The sequence below is a fragment of the Symsagittifera roscoffensis genome, chromosome 3 (genome assembly GCF_963678635.1).
Source record: "Symsagittifera roscoffensis chromosome 3, txSymRosc1.1, whole genome shotgun sequence".
Lineage (NCBI taxonomy): Eukaryota > Metazoa > Xenacoelomorpha > Acoela > Convolutidae > Symsagittifera > Symsagittifera roscoffensis.
The window spans coordinates 79,198,449-79,219,930 of NC_087064.1; the positions used below are offsets into that span (position 1 = coordinate 79,198,449).

General features: G+C 34.3%; 1 protein-coding gene across 1 annotated transcript in view; it reads left to right on the forward strand.

Moving 5' to 3' along the window:
• The first annotated feature begins 1,144 nt into the window (after positions 1-1,144).
• The window catches only part of LOC134841850 (uncharacterized), a 135,476-nt gene continuing 115,138 nt past the window's right edge, over positions 1,145-21,482 (forward strand). Inside the window, exons 1-3 of the mRNA XM_063857889.1 lie at positions 1,145-1,342; positions 5,653-6,162; positions 6,359-6,471. Of these exons, the coding sequence (XP_063713959.1) occupies positions 6,369-6,471 (103 nt within the window). The 5' untranslated portion in view covers positions 1,145-1,342; positions 5,653-6,162; positions 6,359-6,368. The remainder of the gene's footprint in view (positions 1,343-5,652; positions 6,163-6,358; positions 6,472-21,482) is intronic.

The following is a 21,482-nucleotide window of genomic DNA, read 5'->3' on the forward strand; positions in this document are numbered from 1 at the left end:
CTGTCGATATATAAAAAGAGCACTTCGACCTGGGATGTAGCGTCTTTACTTTTTCAAGAACTTTAGCTTTGGCAAATCTTCAAGATTTATCAAGATCTTGACAAAGATGGCCAAGCTGTTTGGGCCTGTGACTTTTTCCGCACTTTTACCCGGGCTGAGGTGTTCGACTCATGGTCGAAAGGAGTCCGATTTACGCCGCAAATTGAGACGGTCGAATGAACACTATAGTCGAACAAAGTCGAATCATGAGTCGAATTGGGTCTCCTTTAATGGGCACATAGAAACACATACAGGATACCCAGCTTTGACTATACACTATTACAAAACTTGGTGATCACCCAGTTGCTCATATGTTATAACTGCTTCTCTAATTCATTTAAACTCAAAATAGGACACAAAGGTGGCTAGAATATCTGTGATGTGGTGCGACCACACCGCCTCTACTCATATTCACTCAATCATATCAACCCAATTCAACTCAACTAAGCACAAACACCACTATCTTTTACTTCTATATCTCTCTATTATGATTCTGGTCATGAAATGGCCGGATAATAGGGCTGACCACTAGAGATCCATATGGCTGGAGATACAGTCCTATGATTATATATGTACATCATGCTACACTACATTGAATTGAATTCTACAGCAAAGTTTGTTTCTCCGTTAGTCCAATGGTCAAACAATTAACTTGTATTCACTGCACCACACACTGCTCAAATGGGTCAAATGTAACACTTAATGTCAATTGCAGCTGAAGGGTCATATTGTTGCCTCTACTTTTGTAGTCTCAAAAAATATTCAATCATATTACGCAAACTTCATCTCTTTTTCCCAGCCCAAACTTCATAACTCCATATTCCATATTTATATTCGTTCTTAATTCATTTCATCGTCATCATATAGTAAAACACGTGAGTCATCTTAATTCTGTTTATAATTGTAAGCAGACCCTTTTATCAATTTCTCGTTATTTTATGCTGCAGATTTGTAATATACCCTACTTTTTATCACAAGTTATGAGTCCACGTCCATCGTCATGATCCACACTCCTCTGTCTCCCCTATTTGGGACAAATGATCATTCAGAAGCACCGAGCATATTTTGGTCTTTTATTCACTCTGGTATAACCGGCTGACAAGCATCGAGTGCCTTATCGCAACTACATCAAATTTGCCAGCCCCCGACAACCCAATTTGCCAGCCCCTCACTCTTTACCGCCGACCCAACGTCCTTTGTTTAATTTGAGGATTGCTAAAAATCTCAAGTCAAGCGCTGGGTTCAGTGACATAAAGTGTCAGTGCCGGAATATACAGCGGATCCAGAGCCACACTTTTTAAAGGTCATACAGATTCTTGTTAAACCACGTTTTTTCCAAACAATTTCCCCTTTTAGAAATACTTTAAAGACCCCTCCTGCTAATTCATACATCTCGGATTGAACTACATGGACCAATAAGACTATCCAAACAATTACATACAAAAAGTTACATGCGGGTCCTACTTAAATCTCAAAATAAAGTACAAAGTCGAATTTGTTGCAGATTATTTGAGTTGAGCCAACCGAGTTGTTCAACCAACAAAAATGCCCTACATCTTAAAAAATTTTAACGAGTTTGTAGATAATTTTGGACAAGCACAAGCTTAGTTCTAGGATAGTAACTTTTCCCAAAAATCAACGGAATTTTTCAAAAATTCAACCTTTTTTTTCAAATTTTCGAGCATAAAAATCTTTCAAGTTTTGATTATAATGCTTGTATTTCCAACAAAAAAATTCAAAAACACAATTTTGAAAGTTTTTTTTTCAAAAGTATCCTAGTTATACGTATTAAACGGTTCGAAATTAATTTGGAGACATTAGAATTTCAATTTTGACAAACTATGTCAAATAGTTTTGGACGTGTTGTATGTGGGGTTCACGTATATGTTGATAATATTTTTAGACATCAGCCAAAAACTAGCTCTGAAAAATTTTTGCGAGTAATTATTTATGGCATATGAGGTTCCGTTAGTGTACTCCGCCACAACGGATAACAGAGGAGTTTTCAAAAAGTAAACCTGAAGTAAAGTTTTGAAAAAATTTTGTTGGAAAAATTTCAATCTTTCATCTTTCAATTTTTGACAACTTTCTTAATCTTACAACAATTCAATGTTATAAGTTTTATTTAAAAAGTCCCTTTCTTGCTTCATTCTATGAACCTTAATTTTGCAAGAAGTCTTAGGGTTCTTATAACAAATGTTCTAAGATAGCGAGTCTTGGTCTTCCTGACCATTGAAACTTTGACAATCTGTATATCAAATTTACAACTTTTATTATACTTCTCTACGATGTTATCAGATAAGTCAATCAAAAAATACAAAGCAAGAAACTAGCATTTCTGAATTTTTTGACAAATGGATTGAGATAAATAATCGTTTGTCAGCGCCAAAATAGTTCTAAATTGTCAAACTTGTTTTCTGTAGCCAGTTAGCTCTCTTTTTTACCCATGGTTGACCAAAATAAGAATTTTTCAAATTTTTTGTATAAAATTTTCAAATTCTTTTAAGTTAAAGCTCTAAAAATTTCACAAGACAAGGATTTGTTCTACAAAACTTCTAAGACACTGGCTTTTTTAAAAGAGAAGTGTACGGTGAAATTTTGCTCAGACAAACTTTTCAAAATTATTTTTCATGATTTTTTCTTGAAACTTTCTTATTTCCAAAACAAAAAAAGAGAACATCAAAAAAAAAATAATGGCCCAAAATTAACAACACACTACATCAGGTGACCGATGTTACCACTAATTTGGCAGAGTTAATTGTTTGCTGATTACTATAACTGTTGAAAATAAATATCTGACGACCACGTACAAAACGTCCGAAATTAAATTACAGGTTTCCTCAAAATTGATTTTATTTTGTCTCCAAAATAATTTTGAACCAAAAATTTTTGAAGATTTTTTTACAACTCCGAATTTTTTTTTTGTATTGTCCATATTGAGTCTTGCTTCTTGTCATTTACAAAAATAAAAAAGACTGCTCGTATCAGGGCGAAGACCTGAATGTTACGACTGCCTTTTAAAGCTTTATGGAGCAGTCATAACATTAAAAATTTCAATTTTTAGAAAAAAAAATTCGTTTTTTTTTATACATTTAAATTTTTTTAAATAAAAATCATCCCCCCACAAGCCATATAAAGTACAAAAGGATAGGTTTTGCTCATTGTAACAAAACAATTATGGCAAATAAGCTTCTTTCAACCAATTTGGAACGATTTTAAGACGGATTAACTCTCCGCTTACGCGTTAATAGCGCGAAATATATCGCGCGTTAATTGTCCCAAATTGGCCAAAATGGCAATCTGTAAACCCCCATAACTTTATGAAAAAAGATCACAGGTGAAATATCTTTTCAATTTTGAGCTCAAGACAACAATACCTTTTGAATGATATAAAAACAATCCGTCACAAATGGCTAGTAAAAAGTCGAAATTTGTCTGAAGAAGAAAAAAACCCACCCCGAGCACAAATATTCCGTTACTTTCGTATCGAAAGTCGGAACAAAATATAAATTAAAACAATTATTTGAGCCAGTTTGTCTTCCTCAATTAATTTTGGTGTGATTGGAGTGAGAATTAGGTTGCCGATATCTCCTTAATAAACAACAAAGCTGCTTGAATATCAGGGCAAGGCCGTGAATGTTCCAACTGCTGTGTAAATGGTCTCAAACAGTTTCAAAGCGAAACCGAAACTTTTGATGTCTATAAGCTTCGAAATGTTTGTGAATTCTCTTCCAAAAGCCAACAGAATTTAGTCAAACGTTAGGTTTGAGTCATGTTAGCACTTTTCTGACCAAATAGTTTGCTTCAAATCAATCTAGTTCAATTTGGATCAACGTCTATTACTTCGATCGCCAAAAATGGTCGGAAAAAAATATATATAGGAAAAATTTTTTGTAATACTTTTATTGATGTTTCAAAATGTTGCACTTTAGATAATTATTGTTCGCCTTGTTTATACTTTATAATAATGTAAATACCAAGGTAATTTCAATGATTTTCTTGAGAGAGATGGAAGGATAAGCAAAAAAATTGAATTTCTGATGTTGAGCTCTCCCAAAGCACTATAAAGACCCTATTTTGACAAAATTTTCAGCGCAGCAGGCAAATTTTTGTAAATAAATTTCAAATTTTTATCGGTATTGCCCAAAAACTTTGAAGTGCCTGACCTAAAAAGAGTAGAAAAAAAAGTTGTGCCGATAAAAACGTCGAAAATTGTCAAAAAAGTTCCCCTGCACTCCATTGTTTGGCTACGCGACTAAGAACTGATTGATCCTCAGAAAGTAAAAGAAAATATAGGGCAATTTTATTTCTAGTGTCAACTTGCACTTGGACTGAAGTTTGTGAGCTTCAAAGATCATACCAAATTGACTGTATGGTGTAATTTTAGTGTAGTTTAGTGTATGTTTGATGATACAGGTAGGTTAGACAGCAATTGGCAGTAGCAGGTTGTTCTTTAATTAAGTCTACACTACAAACAAGTCCTTTAGTGTTCTCGCGGCTATTGCCAGGGACGATATTTTAAGAGGGATTAGTAAAGAAAAGGAGAAGGTATGGATATCACTTTACCGAGGCAGACGATTGTAATGCCGTCTTTTCTCTCTTTAATTCATCAACCACCTCTCAGATATCCCTCAACACCCCCCCCCCCCCCCGTAGACCCCAACCGCAGACTCCACACCGTTACAGACTTGAATCCCACACTTCACAGGTCTAATGAACAACAGCGCGGCGACAAAGAAGACTGACAAACTGCCGCCTCTGATCTGGTATATTGAGCCAGGCGTCAAACAGGGAATAAAGAATTACCAGAGACCTGTTTACCAGACCCAATTTGTAGATCTATACTCCAGAATAGATTCCAGCTCATAACTCTAAAGATTACGCTGTTGAGTGTACTGGAAACATTTGTGGTGCCGAAAAGCTCGTAAAAAGCCGGAAGTGCAAAAGCAAGCACGTGAAACAGAAAAAGAACTTGAAAAAAGAAGTATATAAAAATGAGCAGAAGATAATTATTAGTCCATTTTATCTATCGTCATTCAAGGGGAGAGAGACAAAAAGCATTCAAAAACCGCCTGTTTCTAAAAAAAAAATGCTCAAAACCTGTTCAAATTGCTCTTAATGAATCAATGTTTTCAGCATATTCTACCTTAGAGCTTCAAATTGGGCGTAAAATCTTGAGTAGTGGCAGAGAATCGACCAGATTCTCGTCCAGCTCTTGGTCTGGTTTGGTCGAATCGGGGGGAATCTAAGCTGGCAGATTTCCCCTCTTTTAGTGTTCATTATGTGATTTTTCGTCTAAGTGGTCCACCTGCTTCCAGTAGCACTACGAGTGTCCCTGACAAGTCAATATGCCACAAGGCGTTCCTACAGTGCTAGAAAGGTACACTGTTTACTGTGGAGCATTATTTTAATTTTTGGGTAAAGTTAAGACTAAATGGAATTATTTGATATTCCACTGCGCAGTTATAGCATAGAGTACCCTAGCAGTCATTGTTGACCAATCAGATCAGTTGGTGGTGTTGGTCGTGGTGAAGGTGCTGCTGGATATTTATGTTATTGTGTGAATAGTGTTTAATCCCCCTTCTGATACCAAATATCCTGTTTTCTTTTCAGATCTTCTCAAAATAACTGCAGAACCAGTGTTTGCTTCTATCCAGCACCAAACAAGCACTTACCATATTGAACAACTCATGGTGAACAGATACTACTGCACGTTACAGCCTACTACAAACCCAGCTGATCCGATTCGAGTCACGACCCCCACACATCCATCCCCAACCGTATAATCAACTAACTCACGCTCAAATTAACCCGCCAGCAGCACCACCGAAAATACACAGCTCAACACCTAACTTCAACCTTTTTCCCAAAACCCCTGTTCTTCAATTTATCAAATCAGCACCCGTTTGTCCGGTCGCTCGATCTATTGCAGTGAAGTTGGTGTTTTGTGTGGACTTTTGAGCCATAGCAGGTGTTCATAGTTGCTGTTTTAGAGGAAAAACAAACATACTTCTATCGCAGTTCAAATTATCCTTTATCTCATTATCATTATCATTTGGTATATGCTTTGGCGGCCATATAAACAGGCAATTATAAGAACAGCAGTGGTACACGTGGCTGCAAGTATGATAGTTGGGACAACATCCCTAGACAAAGCTAGTATGAAATTGGTTCCTGCTATTTTTATGAAAAAAAACACAAAGACGCGCATCTATGCCTATCCAATTACTGCTTACTCCGGGTTTTTTAGCCAGCATAAATGATTTTTAGGGATCGAATCACCCATTTATTTTTATGGACCCAACTATCATACTTGCAGCGGAACAAGCATGAAGTGGATGATTTCGTTATCTTACTGCATACCATGTCCAGCACAACTGCAACTGCAGCTACTTCTAATCATCGCCCAAACTCTGCTCTGCTCTGCTTCAGGTAAACACACTCAGTTTATGCATTTCTGCATCTAGTTTCAAAGACCCATCAATCATGCATCTTACGAGGTCTTAATTTTTCCTGTTTTCTATAATTTATAACTAAACTTCCACTTCCATTGTTTTTTTGTTCAGCTACAAAATTAGCAGGGGATTAAAAGCTAGAGGAATTTGAAGCGCCAAAAAAGCGCAGGCTTTTTTTCTCAGTTTTGTCTGAATACTCAGTTTTGCTGGCGATTTAGATTTAATGCATTTAATAGATGTAAGCAAAACCAAGATATACGTCGCTATGCAAGTAGCACAAAACGTTCCATCAAAGTTAACTATTTTTGTTCCGACTTTCGAAAAAAAACGGAATACTTATGCTCGGTGTGGTTTTTTTATTCGGTCCATTTTCATCGATCGAAATCATAATTTTCAATCAGCAAAAAATTTTTATACCCCATTGAAGATATTGACCTGAGTTCAAATGTAACAAGATATTTCACCTCCGATTATTTTTTTTAAAGTTCTAGGGGTTTGAAAATTTTCAAAATTGCCATGTTCTGGAAAAAATTATGCGCGCTTTGAAAAGTTTTTTCATAATGTTGAGAGCGTAACGCGATATATTTATGCGTGGCGAAATATCCCGCACAAGAAAATTGTTCCAAACTGAATTGAGGCTAGCTAATTTGTCGTTTTAATTTCGTACGACTAAAAATTTACACTTTGATATTGACTAAAATGTATAGGTTTTCAATATTTTTTTGCCCAAAAACTATTCGATATGAATTAAGAGACAGTCGGAATATTCAGGGCTTTGCCCTGATATACGAGTAGTCTTTTTAGTGTTTTTATTAGAGACGTAAGCTGGTTAATCAGCTAAAAGAATCAGTAACTAAATGTTTAGAAGTAAAAACTGTTTAAGATAACAGAAGAAATAGATCTAAGACTAAACCTGAAAAATCTGTCAAACTACTTTTCTCGACAATTAGACACTTTTTTTAAAAGTTTTGTGGAATCCCAATCACGAACAATAGGGCTTTAGTACCATACCTCACTTGACCTCCTACCAACTTTCTTGGAAATTGAAGAACTGGGAAGAAAAAAAGCAAGAATAGAAATTTGGTGTTCACGTAGTACAAGAAAAGTTGCATTTTTCAGTTGCATTTTTAAAAATAAATCTTGTGTATAAATTTACTGAGAAGTGACCAAATCCTTCGAAGTTGGACCCAAAACAAAAAGCTGAAAAACATCAAGCAATTGAATTACCAAACATGATTTGTTATGGAGTACGGGATGCGACTTGCATAGGTGAGTGCAAAAGTGAAGGTCACAAACAATTTTTGGTAAAGATTTTTAACAATGCAGACAGAAATATTTATATATTTATATATATATATATATATATATATATATATATATATATATATATATATATGAGTCTTATACAGGTTTTTATAACGTTTTTCTGTAATTAGTTGTACTTATAAGAAAACTTAATAGAGAAAAAAAAACAAATTAAAAAAGTAATGTTTTAATCCATTGAAAGTAAGAAGAAACTTTGCCTCTAATTTCCTTTTTTCATGCAAATCCCATTTTGCAAACTTTCACGACAATCAACGAACTTATAGTGGAAATTGTTGCAATGTATTTACAGATCAAAACTATTTTTTTTGCCAATTCGAACAATCATCTTCTGATTCTCATCAAACTTTCTAGCTCTCCTTTCTAATTATCATCCATTTGCTTGCTATTTGAAGATTACGTTATGTGATTGTTAAAACTACTTGGAAAATAACTGTTCGACTTTCAAAGAGATTAATGAATAATTCGGTCATAGATACACTTCAGACACTACTTTTGATGAGAATTTTTTATATCAACTGCAAGCTATTGATTTTCTGATAATAAGATTTTAAAAAAATTGTCTTGTGGTTATTTCTGACTGTTTAAGAATGGACAATTTGCTCAGTTGGGGAAATTTAACGCTCAGAGTTTTTTGTGCTAAAAGCGCGTAAACAGCAAAAACAAAAAAAGTATTAGACGATAACTTTATCATTTTATACTTAACAAAGCGTTTGGGATTTTGCAAGAAAAATAAAAATTTTTTTAATTTTTAGAAAACTTAAGTACATTGTTTACAATTCTCTTTTTATAGCCGTTAAAGAGTGGTTGAAAAATTGGCGGTTTTGCCTTGATATGAGAAGTTTAATCCTTACTGTTATTATCGTTAATATTTTTATATTAATATTATTATTATTATGATTATTATGATTATTATGATTATTATTATGATTATGATTAAAATTATTATCATTAATATTATTATTAGTTTCATTATCAACCTTTTTATGATTAATAATAGGCCTCTGAAAATGACTATCACTCTTAATGTTCCGACCACTCTCAAAAAGTGGTAAAAATCTAAAACTTACAGTCAGTTATGCTGGTTATTGCTTTTGTTTTCAAATTTTTGTCATTTTTTTTTCATTTTATTATTTTTTGTTGTTGTAGCTAAATGAGTCATTATAATACTAAAAAAATGTTCAGTCATATAAAGAAACAAACACTTTTGTACGAGCATTTTTTTTTACAAAAAAATGATTTGAAATTAGAAGATAATATTTCTCCGTATTTTTCCCTAAAAATAGACAACATTTGTTTTTTACAAGAACTTAAGAAATTGAGACAATGTAATATAAAAGGCACATTTTAGCAGCAGCAGCAGCGAATTTAAAGTTATGGCAGACGCCCCCATCATTCTCTTAGAGACTGGACCTTTCGGTAAAATTGTCACCCTCTATTTTGTCGCAAAAATCAATAAGTTAATCTTTGTAGTAAATTAAGCAATGTAGTCTCAATTTTGTAATTTTTAAATTTCAGACAAAATTACCTGTATACTCAATTTCCGGTCAACATTAAAGTTGTTCGACAAAGTTTTTGGACGCCCTTCCTGATTCTCACGGAAGCAACACAAACACCGCTAAACTGGTGCCTCCTTCGGTAGTATTTTACGACTTGCGTCTTCGGTTGACCGACTCTAAGATTTGCAGTGACGGCAGTGTATGCTAAAAATTACTTTATAGTGCTTTTGGAGAGCTCGGAAAATCAATTTGGTAAACCTGGAAAAAGTCGAAAAACATTCCTTCCCAACGCCGTCTTCCTGGAAACATAAGCCTTGGGTAATACTAAATCTGTGCCCATAGCGACAAATTGACTCACTGACAAGTTTACACAAGTATTAGGACGTTTTATTGTTTGTCTGTTTAATTTGTAAGCAAATGAATCAAAGTATCCTTATAAGGTTCTATTGTAAATCCATTGCAGGTGCTTCTAAACAACTGACTACAGGGCTCGATGATCGGACGGATCTTGTTAACTATTCCCCCCACCCCCTCCCCCCTATGGTACCTTTTAACGAATATCCCCCCTATAAAGAAAGAATCGAACAGTTAAACATTACGATTATTGTTCCGACTTTCGATACGAAAGTAACGGAATATTTGTGCTCGGGGTGGGTTTTTTTTTTCTTCAGACAAATTTCGACTTTTTAACTAGCCATTTTTGACGAAATTTTTTAATATCATTCGAAAGGTATTGTTGTCCTGGGCTCAAATTTGAAAAGATATTTCACCTGTGATCTTTTTTCGTAAAGTTATGAGGGTTTAAAGATTGCCATTTTGGCCATTTTGACCAATTTGGGACAATTAAAGCGCGATATAAAATACGCGTAAGCGGAGATTTAATCCGTCGTAGAAATCGTTCCAAATTGGTTAAAAGAAGCTTATATGCCATAATTGATTTGTTAATAGGCGCAAAATTTATCACTTTGTACTTGATATGACGTGTGGGGGGATGTTTTTACATAAAATCTCAAATTTTTTCAAAATTTTTTTAAAAGTTTTTTTTATTACACTGAAATTTTTCATCTTATTAATGCTCCATAGACATTGAAAGGCAGTCGGAACTTTCAGGGCTTCGCCCTGATACGAGCAGTCTTGTTTTGTACTTTGTTAACTATTTCCCCCTATTGCAATAGATAACAAGATCCGATCGGACATACCGATTGCACTATAGTTGAGTAATAAAATACTTGATTGGTTGTTGGTTGTTCGTTGGTCTTTCGTTTGTTCTTTTTTGGAGTAAATAGGCGACCAGTCCAGTCTGACCTATCCAGTTCAAATGTCTGTCTGTGTCTGTTTCTGAAGTTAGTCTTCCTTTTGACCAGATGTTGCTCCAGACTAATCCAGTGGCCCAGATTAACAGATTTCCACCTGTTATATGTGACACTTAAACCCGGGAGGAGCCTACAGTTTCGTGGTTGTATAATTTACTTTTACTACCACCGACCAAGTATTGTCTGTAGAAGCTTCAAATCACGCGCAGAAATGCTCAAAGACCCAGACAACAGGCTTTTTGTTTAAGCTAGCTTCAAAAACATCCTGGAAAAATTCTGTTAACACAAGGTATAGGCAAAGCGGTGGTCAGTCAATTAACAGAATGGTCTAAGAGCCGAATGGGTCCAAGAACAGAAAAACAGAAAAATATTAACTTTTAGAAGCTGATCGGTAAATTAAGTATATTAATAGGAATCGTCAATATTAACAAAGAAACTAATATTTCATGCATAATTTGAGTAATTTAATCAACTTGATGAAATTATTCAATTCATGAACAATTTATTTATTTTCTATTATTATTATCGGTTCCGATAATTGTTTCATCAATTTGCCCGTATTTATCAGTAAAAAATAATATTTTTCTGTTTTTCTGCTCTTGGACCCATTCTGCTCTTAGACCATTCTGCTTATTGCTCCGCCTCCAGGCAAAGCCGAGACGTGTCGAGAGAAGATTTTACATCTTTTTAGTGAGATGCTTAACTTGATTTAGATTTAGACAAGAAGTAATAAAACGCTCGGATAAGAAATTTAATTAAAAGAGCAAATTGAACCATTTCGGAAAAAAATTACTGCATGAAAAAATTAATTTTTAGACAAAATGCATGTCTGAAGGTTAACTAAAGCATGTAAACTGCATGTACATTTCCGTCAAATTTTGGAGACAATCATTTTAAACTAATTAATTGTTTAGTTTTTTTGCAATCATATATTGTAGAATCACAAGTTTTGGATTATAAGTAGCAAAAAATTGGAATATGCAGAGTTAATTAAAATGAGCAATCTGCTCCCTTTGATCACATTTTGCATGCGTGTTTGCTTTTTCAAGCAAAGCAGCCCTGAGGATTATTTTTTTGAACAAGAGTTAAAACATGCAATTTTTTTCTGGTTTAGATCATTTAGTTTTTAAAGTAACTTTGTCTGTTCTAACTTTTCTTTTTGTTAATTAATTTGATCCAGTTGCGGATTCCACAAATTCGCCTATTTTTGGAGCGATTTTGAGCGGTACAATGTTTTAGGTAATTGTTTGTGGCATCCAAAACAGCAAAGATCAAAGAAAAGTAGCAATGTTGCGGATTCCGCGGCAAATCTGATTTTGGCCTGTTGTGGATTCCGCTTACAATGCACAGAATGCACAGTTTGGCCTCGTAATGATCTTTTTTTTTGTTCCGACTTTCGATACGAAAGTAACGGAATATTTGTGCTCGGGTGGGTTTTTTTTTTCTTCAGACAAACTTTGACTTTTTAACTAGCCATTTTTGGTTCAAAAGGTATTGTTGTCCTGGGCTTAAATTTGAAAAGATATTTCACCTGTGATTATTTTTCGTAAAGTTATGAGGGTTTAAATGTTGCCATTTTGGCCATTTTGACCAATTTGGGAATATTAACGCGCGATATAATTCGAGCTATTAACGCGTAAGCGGAGATTTAATCCGTCTTAGAGATCGTTCCAAATTGGTTGAAAGAAGCTTATTTGCCATACTTGGTTTGTTTCAAGGAACGAAATCTATCCTGTTGTACTTTATATGGCGTGTGGGGGGATGATTTTCATAAAAAATTTCTAATTAAAGAAAAAAATTTCATTTTATTTTATTTCAATTAATTTTTTAAAGTTATTACTGCTCCATAAACCTTAAAAGGCAGTCGGAACATTCAGGGCTTCGCCCTGATCCGAGCAGTCTTGTTTTTTTAGTGAATAGTTTTGGTTAGTGAACCAAAAATATTAACTAGTGTACGCGATTGATCCCTACTTATTGTTTGCTAAGATCCGAAGCATGGTAATTAGAATTACCACATGCAAAGTGATTCCGTACTTGACAGCAATACCATACCTAAATCATTCTTCAATAGTTATATGGTAAAACTGGGTCTCAAATGCAGTTGACGAATATTTCGCACCATCTGGGAGTTCTAAAGTTTTTTTAATAGAGACCACAGCAAGTTGACCAGAGCAAATTAAAAAGCTATTTTGCATCTGATATTTTGTTTGTGGGAGTTCGAAGATTGACAATCTGGCCAAATCGTAGACAGCTCGATTTCCTGACCCAAAACTTTTCTGAAATGAATTGAACAGTGCTGCTCTAAATATTGCCTTGGAATGTTGTACTAACTTCGTATAGCGTAGAAAAACAGAAGGTTTTAATTTTTTTTTCTGAAAGTTTGATAATTCATTTTATTAGAAACTACATCAGAGATGTTGGTGGACGTTCGGATGATCCAAGGCGTCAACCTATTACGAGTAGTCTTGTTTTTGTGTTTCTATCAGACCATTCGACAATCAGACTATTCGAAGTAGTGTGAATATTTTGCATCTAGGTAGAAAGAGAAAAGGAAAAATTGCCAGGCCATGAGACTGAGAATGAACAATGACAACCAAAGACACACTGGCCATACCTAATGGAGACTCGTAGATATGAAAGTAACTGCCATTCATTGTCAATTGTTAGTTATCTTTGTTTGTGTTACCGAAAAAAAAACACTCTTCCTCGACCGGATTTCTTCTTTCCCATTTTTGTTCCAATTTTGGAAAAATTTGACGAAATAATTGAGCTCGGATGGTTTGTTTTTCGGAAAAGTTACCACTATATTGATTTTTCTACCAACTTTTGATAAAACTTTTTCAAAGGGTCTGAAAAAATAAAATTTCTGAGAACAAAATATTTTGAAATCAAATCGAGTTAGTTTTAACTTATTCACACCTGAAAAGTAAATTGCCAATTTTTCCAGTAAGTTTTAACTAGGCTAAAATTAAGCCAAATCATCCTACTTGGAGATAATTGTTCGGTGGCAGGACAATCTACCCTATTCCAAACTACCCTATACCATTCTACCCTATGCCATTATACCCTACATACCAATCTACCCTATACCAATCTACCCTATACTAATCTACCCTATACTAATCTGCCCTATATACCATAATGAGGTCCCATAATGTAATCTTTAAAAGTCCTGATTAGAATCGGAAAGATACAGCACGTGTTAATTCATTTGAGTCTAAATTTTTGGACTCAATTTGAGTCTTTCACTTAAGGAAATTGTTCTAAAGACTAAATCGCAATTAGAGCCTCATAATCAGAAATTTGTTTCAACTAACAAGTTTTAATCCCCAATTTTCAAAATCACGTACAAAAATGAAACCAAAACTACGTCATTATATCAATTTTCTTTGGAATAACATTTACCAAAATGAGTCAAACTTCTTTGATTTGTATTCTCTCGCGCAATTAAGTCATTCCTAAGTTTATTTTATCAAACTTTGTGAATTTTTCAAAAATTCAATTTAATTTCTAAAAAAATACACTTTTTGAGGTTCCCGTGGCCGTAGAGGGCTGAAGTTTTGGGAGGTAATAGAGGCCAATACCAAAAGAATTTTACCTTCTACCTCACCCCGCCCCCCAGTACCGCCTTGGCCTGGTACTGGGGGGTCTACCACTCCTTTTGTGATCAACTAGTCAAACCCTCAGTAATTTTCGAATTTCATTCAAAATTTGACTTCTTGGTGATTTGATCTTTCGAACTTTTGATTTTCAAACACATGCATTATCCACTACGCTATGTTGACTTGATGTGATATGACTTTTGTTTGTTTAAGAAATAGCCGCAACGCATTTCTATAGCAACATTGGATTAAAATTTCTGTTTGTTCATGCTTTGAACTCATTTCCATGTTGAACGCGCAAGTTTTACGTTGCTTTGATATTTTGTTCACGTGCGTCAATTATTCTTTGATCATAATTAATGGTTCTTTGATTTGTTCGGAAATATATTATTTCGGATTCTTCAAGAGGATGGGGTAAGTTTCGATTGCTTTAATTATAGGGTAGAATGGTATAGGGTAGATTGGTATAGGGTAGATTGGTATGTAGGATAGAATAGTATAGGGTAGATTAGCACAGGGTAGATTGGAATAGGGTAGAATGTCATGGAACCAATTGTTCCAACTTTATAGTACTTACACGGATCGACCAAAAATGCTAATCATACAATTTTCATATATGGAGAATGCTAATCATACACTTCTCATGCAATTGCATAAAAACAGAAAATTGCATGAAATGTCTATGATTAGTGATTTCTCACATATGGAAATTGTATGACCAGCATTTTTTCATTAAAAAAAATGTATTTTCATAAAATTAATAATTTATTAAAATTTTTAGGATGTGTTCGTGATGACTATTTTTAAAACATGGATTTTTAAATTATCCAACATTGATCAAGGCATACATAAACATAAACAGCGTTTTTGAAAAGCTATTCAGGACTATGTTATCTACACAAAAATTAAACTTTGCGTGCAAAAAACTCTTTTTGGAAATTATTTATTTGAGTACAAAACTCGATTTGCGGTTTAATAAAACAAGTCTTTGGGACATTTTCAAAATTACTTGGAAAATTTTTTCGTCGCCATCAAAAAAAAATGCTAGTCATACAATTTCCACATATAAAATTTATATGATTAGCATTTCTTTGACAAAAAATTGTTCTTTTTTTAGTTAGTATGATACACCGAATTTTATGCCCAAACATAAAAAATTCTTTAAAAATTCGATAACACTATTTTAGCAAAATGTTTGAAATTTTTTTGATTAGTATTTTTTCATAGACTTAGTTTATGGAGCTGTAGGATTAGCCTTTTCGGTCTATGGAGGTCAACACGGGCTAAGCGTTGTTTACTTGTTTCCTAATTAATTATTTTGACAAGATTTTTTTCCATTGCAGTTTTCTATATCGATATCCTGTTCTCAAATACTAACAAGGATAGCCGGTTACTGTGCAAGTAGCGCAGAATGCTCCGATCATCCTCTTAAAAATAATACCACAATTTTTTTTTCAAGTTAGAGTCGTTTTTTTGGCGTGGTTTTGTAAAATAATCTTATCGAAAATCTAAAGCTTAGGCATTATCAACAGTTTTACTAAAATACGAACAAAGCGCTATGATACTCAATAAAATTTATTTTCTTTGAGTAAAACTAACTTGTTACGGCTTAAATTCAGCATTGTAAGCTTTTAAGCCATTAAAATAAGTTATTACAAGCTTATTCAAACGTTCGAGTTAAGACTTAAAATCAAAAATTTCAAACCGGTTTTTCTCGACTCTGGTAAAATTTTTAATGTCGTTCGAATCACCAATGAAACGGCTCTAATATGATATATCATTGAAGCCGGTCCAATGATTATTTGTGGTACCTGATTTTGCGTAGATAACAAAAAAGCAAAAAAAAAGAATAAACCCAAATACAAAGTTCCTCCCCATTTTCAATGGTCGGAACAAAAACGTATATTTCACATGTGGTCATTTAAAAAAAGGCTTTTGGAGTTTGAAAGTTTTCAATTTCATAAACTTCTAGTGTTTCAATGAGTACTCCGCAAGGACAAACTTGAAAATAAAATCGATTTAAATAAATTATTAAACAGATAATATATTGAAAAAAAACTATTTACGGTATCCCATTTAGGTACGTCAAATGATTTAGAATGGATATAAACAAAGTTCAACGGTATAAAAATCTATTCGATTTTTGCAAGGTAGTGAAATCCATCAATGTTGCAATCTGTTTCTTATAATCACGGGGCTAAATACGGCCTGATAACCCTGCTCACAAAACAATTGCAAATTGATTTCAGGTATGCTAATTAATCGAAATATTTTATAAATAAATGAGAAAAATTTGCACTTTAGTCGGCATTGAGTGAGGTGGAAGTTCATGAAAAGTTTTTTTTGCAATTTAATCAAATTAAGCCCTAAAACTACTTCTGCCCTAAAACTACTTCAAATCTGACAGGGACTGTTTTTTTCAAACGGGAAATTTTATCCGGGTTGAGGTGCTCACTTTATGTTTCGACTTCATAATCGAGCACATAACAGTGCTCGACCGGATAAGAAAAGTCGAGACAGTTTCGGAACATACCTCAAGATACGTTTCAACTGTATCTCGACTTTTTCTTTTCCTGCCAAGCACTATTATGTGCTCGATTATGAAATTCGAAACACAAAGTTAGCACCTCGACCCGGGGAATATTCCCCGTTTGAAAAAAAAAACAGATCCTGTCAGATTCGGTCGAATCCAGGACCTTTGTAGTCCCAAATGTTTTCGTTACCTCTAGACCAAGTGTGCCGGAGACAAATTCATTACGCAGATTGGAAGCTGAGCTTCGTACCACTTGCGAAGCAAATATGAATGACTATGAAAATCAAACTGAAAAAATTCAAAAAATCGTTTTTGTCAAAAACTTGCAACAAAAGTCCAAAAAATCAGGAAGAAAATTGCCTGGACGATTAGAAACTCTACCAAAAGCTTTGGAATTGCTATAAAGAATCCATGTTTTCAAATAAGTCCTTTCTGCAGAACTAAGCAGACAAAAATAAGCAGAGAGACAATAATTTAAATTAGCCAAAATTCTCTATTTGCAAGAAAAACAGTTCTCATTTGGAATCGAACTCCCGGGCTTTGTCGTCTCAAGCATAGGGATTATAGCAACTTGGAATAAAGCTAAACCATTGGGTTACGGCAACTAAGCCGACAAATATAAACAGAGGGAAGATAGTCCGAAAAAGCACAAAAACTCCAGTTTGCAATAAAGGTCCCAGGCGGATTCGAACCGCTAATCGTTGTCATTCTATTCTACTTGCACAAATCACTGGCTACCCTGGCTTCTCTTCCAACCCGCGTATACATCAGTCCATAGGCGGATCTAGGATTTTCTCGAGAGGAGCGAATTTTCAAAATATGTCCAAAATATTGTCGACACTTTTTGGCCGGCCAAATTAATTTTCCGAGCTCCCTCAAAGCTCTAAAAAGACTCTGTTTTGCCAAAGTTGTCGCCGACGGCTCCTTCAGAGAAATCTAGGGTCTAAAGTTTTAAAACCACATCAAACGTGACCCTTTGGGTAGTCAGATGGTCGAATCCTTGAGGGGAGGGGGCGTCTACAACCCCCTAAATCCGCCTCTGCAACAGTCTATGCTGCAGCAGCCACACCATTTCGCCCTTCCCTTGTTCTCTCTCTACAATATTATAATTAACTTGTCAATGAACAGAGCTATATGATTTGAAGTTCAAAATTATTTGATCGATGGATGGCCACTAATTTGAACAAGCGAAAACAGAAAACTGTTTGCCACGAAAAAAAATGATTGCACCCCGTAAACTTCGGTACCGCTGATTTAATAGTTTTTAGAGGCGGGTTTTCTTAAGAATTTACTATGGTGGTGAATAGCAACCGAGATCACTGGTTCAACAATTAGGAGGCCAAAATCCGTATTTTGTGAATTGCACGCATAATCCTCAACAAGCCAATATCAAACTTGCTAATTTTCTTTGGTTCTCTTTGCTTTGGATTCTACGAACAAAAAGCGAAAACACTGTATCGGTAAAAACTGCTCCAAAAACAACTCGTTTTGCAGAATCCGGAAACCAACAATAAAATATGTGTATAGTAAAATTGCGCTGTCGGGGAATCCGCAAAATGTAAGCGGAATCTGTTACGTCTTTAAAAAGTTACGTCTTCAATTAAATCCAATTTTAGCTGCTGGATATCTAAACTAATTTTTAGGATATCGGATGAAATGGTTATAAATTATACTGAGCTTCAGGATATTGGAAGAAGTGGTTAATTACACGTTGATGCCAAAATTATATAAGTCATTTTTACCTGCAGTACACCGCAGGGAAATTAATAAGGGGTACATCCTCGAGTTTTGTAAACCAAAATTTAAGATGTGTTAGTGAGTCCCACTTTTAATGTCTAAGTCCTTTCTGTAAAATTCCGCATTTGCTAGATATTCATTCTAGCTCTAGTTTTCATTTTTTCACGCTCAAAATCAGTTCAGTGTAATAAATAAAATTGAAGAATCTACTTACAAATTATGGAATCCGCCTACATTTTACAGAATCTGGAACAAATAGCTGTATTTAATACATGAAAATTGTATGATAAACATTTTTTATCAAAAAATAAAAAAAATTTATTGAGCAGAAAGATTCAAAAGAGGAAATAGAACAGAAGTATTTCTCTAAAAAAGTTTAATTACATTTTTTAAGTTTTGTATGAAATTTGTATGATAAGCATTTTTCCATAGTCGCCATATATGAAATTGCATGACAAGCATTTTTTATGGACGTCAACCTGGTTATTGTGTCGACAAAATTTACATTACACATTATGGTACGCAGAATCTATGGAAATTTTGTGAAAGGATCCACTCAATTTTTGGAACCTGTTTAAAACCTTGTCTCTGGATTCCGTAGACGTACAGACACCAAAACAGTAAGGTAATTATTCGGAATGAGTAAAATAGTTGAAGCCCCAGTAGCCTACCCAGCTAAACGCCTCAGAGGCTTGCCACTCTACCGTCTCACCAAGAACGGCAACTCGCAACAAAAGACAACTCACAACAATTAATAAATATTTCGGCAAAACTCTTTTGACAAAAGAGCCAATGCCGGGTTTTTAATGTTTTATTGAGCATCCATCAAGTATAGGCTCACATAATTGGCCAAATCTCATCAAAAATTCTCATGTCAAACACTTAAATAGCTGTGGTGGAAAATGGTTGTGAGAATTGTCTGTGGGTAGCCGCTCCTTTAAATAACTATTCAATTATTCATTCTCGTCCATAATCAGAGTCTAAACAGTTATACTTAGTCACAGATAGTCAGTTGTATGTAATCGCCAATACAATTTCTAAACATGGAAATATCGCCACAACAAAAGTAACAAAAGTAACCCAAAATTTCAGTTCGAAATCCCCAAACACTTGGAAAAACACGTGGGATCACAAGCTCAACGAAATTGCAAAGTGCGTTTACAAACAGTGGCATTCGAAGGAATATTTCTCTGGGGAGGGAGCGGTTTCGAAAAAATTTTTCTGATATATGCCTATCTTTTTTGTTCCGACTTTCGATACGAAAGTAGCGGAATATTTGTGCTGGGGGTGGGTTTTTTTTCTTAAGAAATTTTCGACCTTTTAACTAGCCATTTTTGACGGATGTTTTAAATATCAATCGAAAGCTATTGTTGTCTTGAGCTTAATTTTGGCAAGATATTCGATTGTGATCATTTTCGTACAGTTAGGGTTTAAAGATTGCCATTTCGACCAATTTGGGACAATTAACGCGCGATATATTTCGCGCTATTAACGGGTACGCGGAGATTTTATCCGTTTTAAAAATCGTTCCAAATTCGTTCAAGGAAGTTTTTATGTCATAATTATTTTGTTAATAGGAGCAAAATCTACCACTTTGTATTTAAATGGCGTGAGGGGGGAAAATTTGAAAAAAAATTAATTCAATTTATTGTATTTAAATTTTTCATTTTTAGACCTTAAAAGGCAGTCGGAACATTCAGGGCTTCGCCCTGATACGAGCAAACTTGTTTATGTTTTGGAGCAAAAACAAATAAGAATTCGTTTGTTTCAGAAACTGGAAAAAAGTGTTTTAGCATTACAATAGTTGGGACGAAATCTATCATTTTGTTAAGACTTTTGCAGAAAGCATTGAATAATTGCTCTGGGTGTGTTTCTTTTTTTCTTTAGACGAGTTCCGACTTTTTAACCAGCCGGTTTTGACAATTTTTTTTTTCTAAAATCTGAAAAACAAGTGTTATTTGAGCTCAAAAATTCCACAAAAGATATCACCTGCGAACTTTTATAGTTAATTTCTGCGAATTTCAACATCCATATATTGCAGCGAGAAGTTTTTTGAGCAGGTCAAAACATGCTATGTTAAAAAGTGAATGAACTTCAAGATGCACTATAATCTGCTGCTTGTCTGGTATGAAACATAAGAAAACCCACGTTTGAAAAAAAGTTATGCTTGCACTATTTTTTTTTTACTATTTAACTCCTTTTAATTGATTGTTCTAGAAAAGATTTTGCATTGTTGCTTTAAACGTTTCCCTAGTATATCAAATATTGCGAAAGAGTTTGAAATTTGGCGCTTGTGTTTCAAACATGGCACAAACACCAACTACACAAGTGTGTTTTTTGGGATACATAACTCGTGACCTTTTCGGTCTATTGAAAAAAAGTCTAATCAACAAATATAAATTAGTTCAACCTAATTTCAAGAAACTGTATAATCCTATGATAACATTTATTGGCAAACGCGTCCAGACAATTCGGCCAAAGACAATTTAACCAATAATAGTGACCACCGCAGTCGCGCCAACCTGTTGCGAGCTTGCCAACAGAGGGTAGGACTCTATGCGAAATTTAGAGCCGGTTTTATGGGTTTGAAATTTGTCATTTGGGGCAATTGGCGATCATAATTACGCGCGAAGTTTGCATAAACTTTTCATTAAAGAGTCGAAACTTGCTTTTCCTTAATTTTAATAACCTTTGATAAATTGAGCAATGCTAATTCCGGAGCCATTCGGAAAAATCTGTAAGAATTTTTTTCGAATTTTTTTCTAAATAAGAAAATAGGTATAATTTTTTTTCATGTCAAATTATGGCTTAAGCACACTTCATTTTTGATCTTTCACTCGCACATTTATTTAAGTTAAATGCAAATAATCGATAAAAGTATAAATTTTTGATGCTTAAAAGCTTTGCGAAGGTAATTTTTGCGGAAAGAATACGTCACTTTTGATTTTGAGCACTTCAACAAATATTTCGACCAAATACTT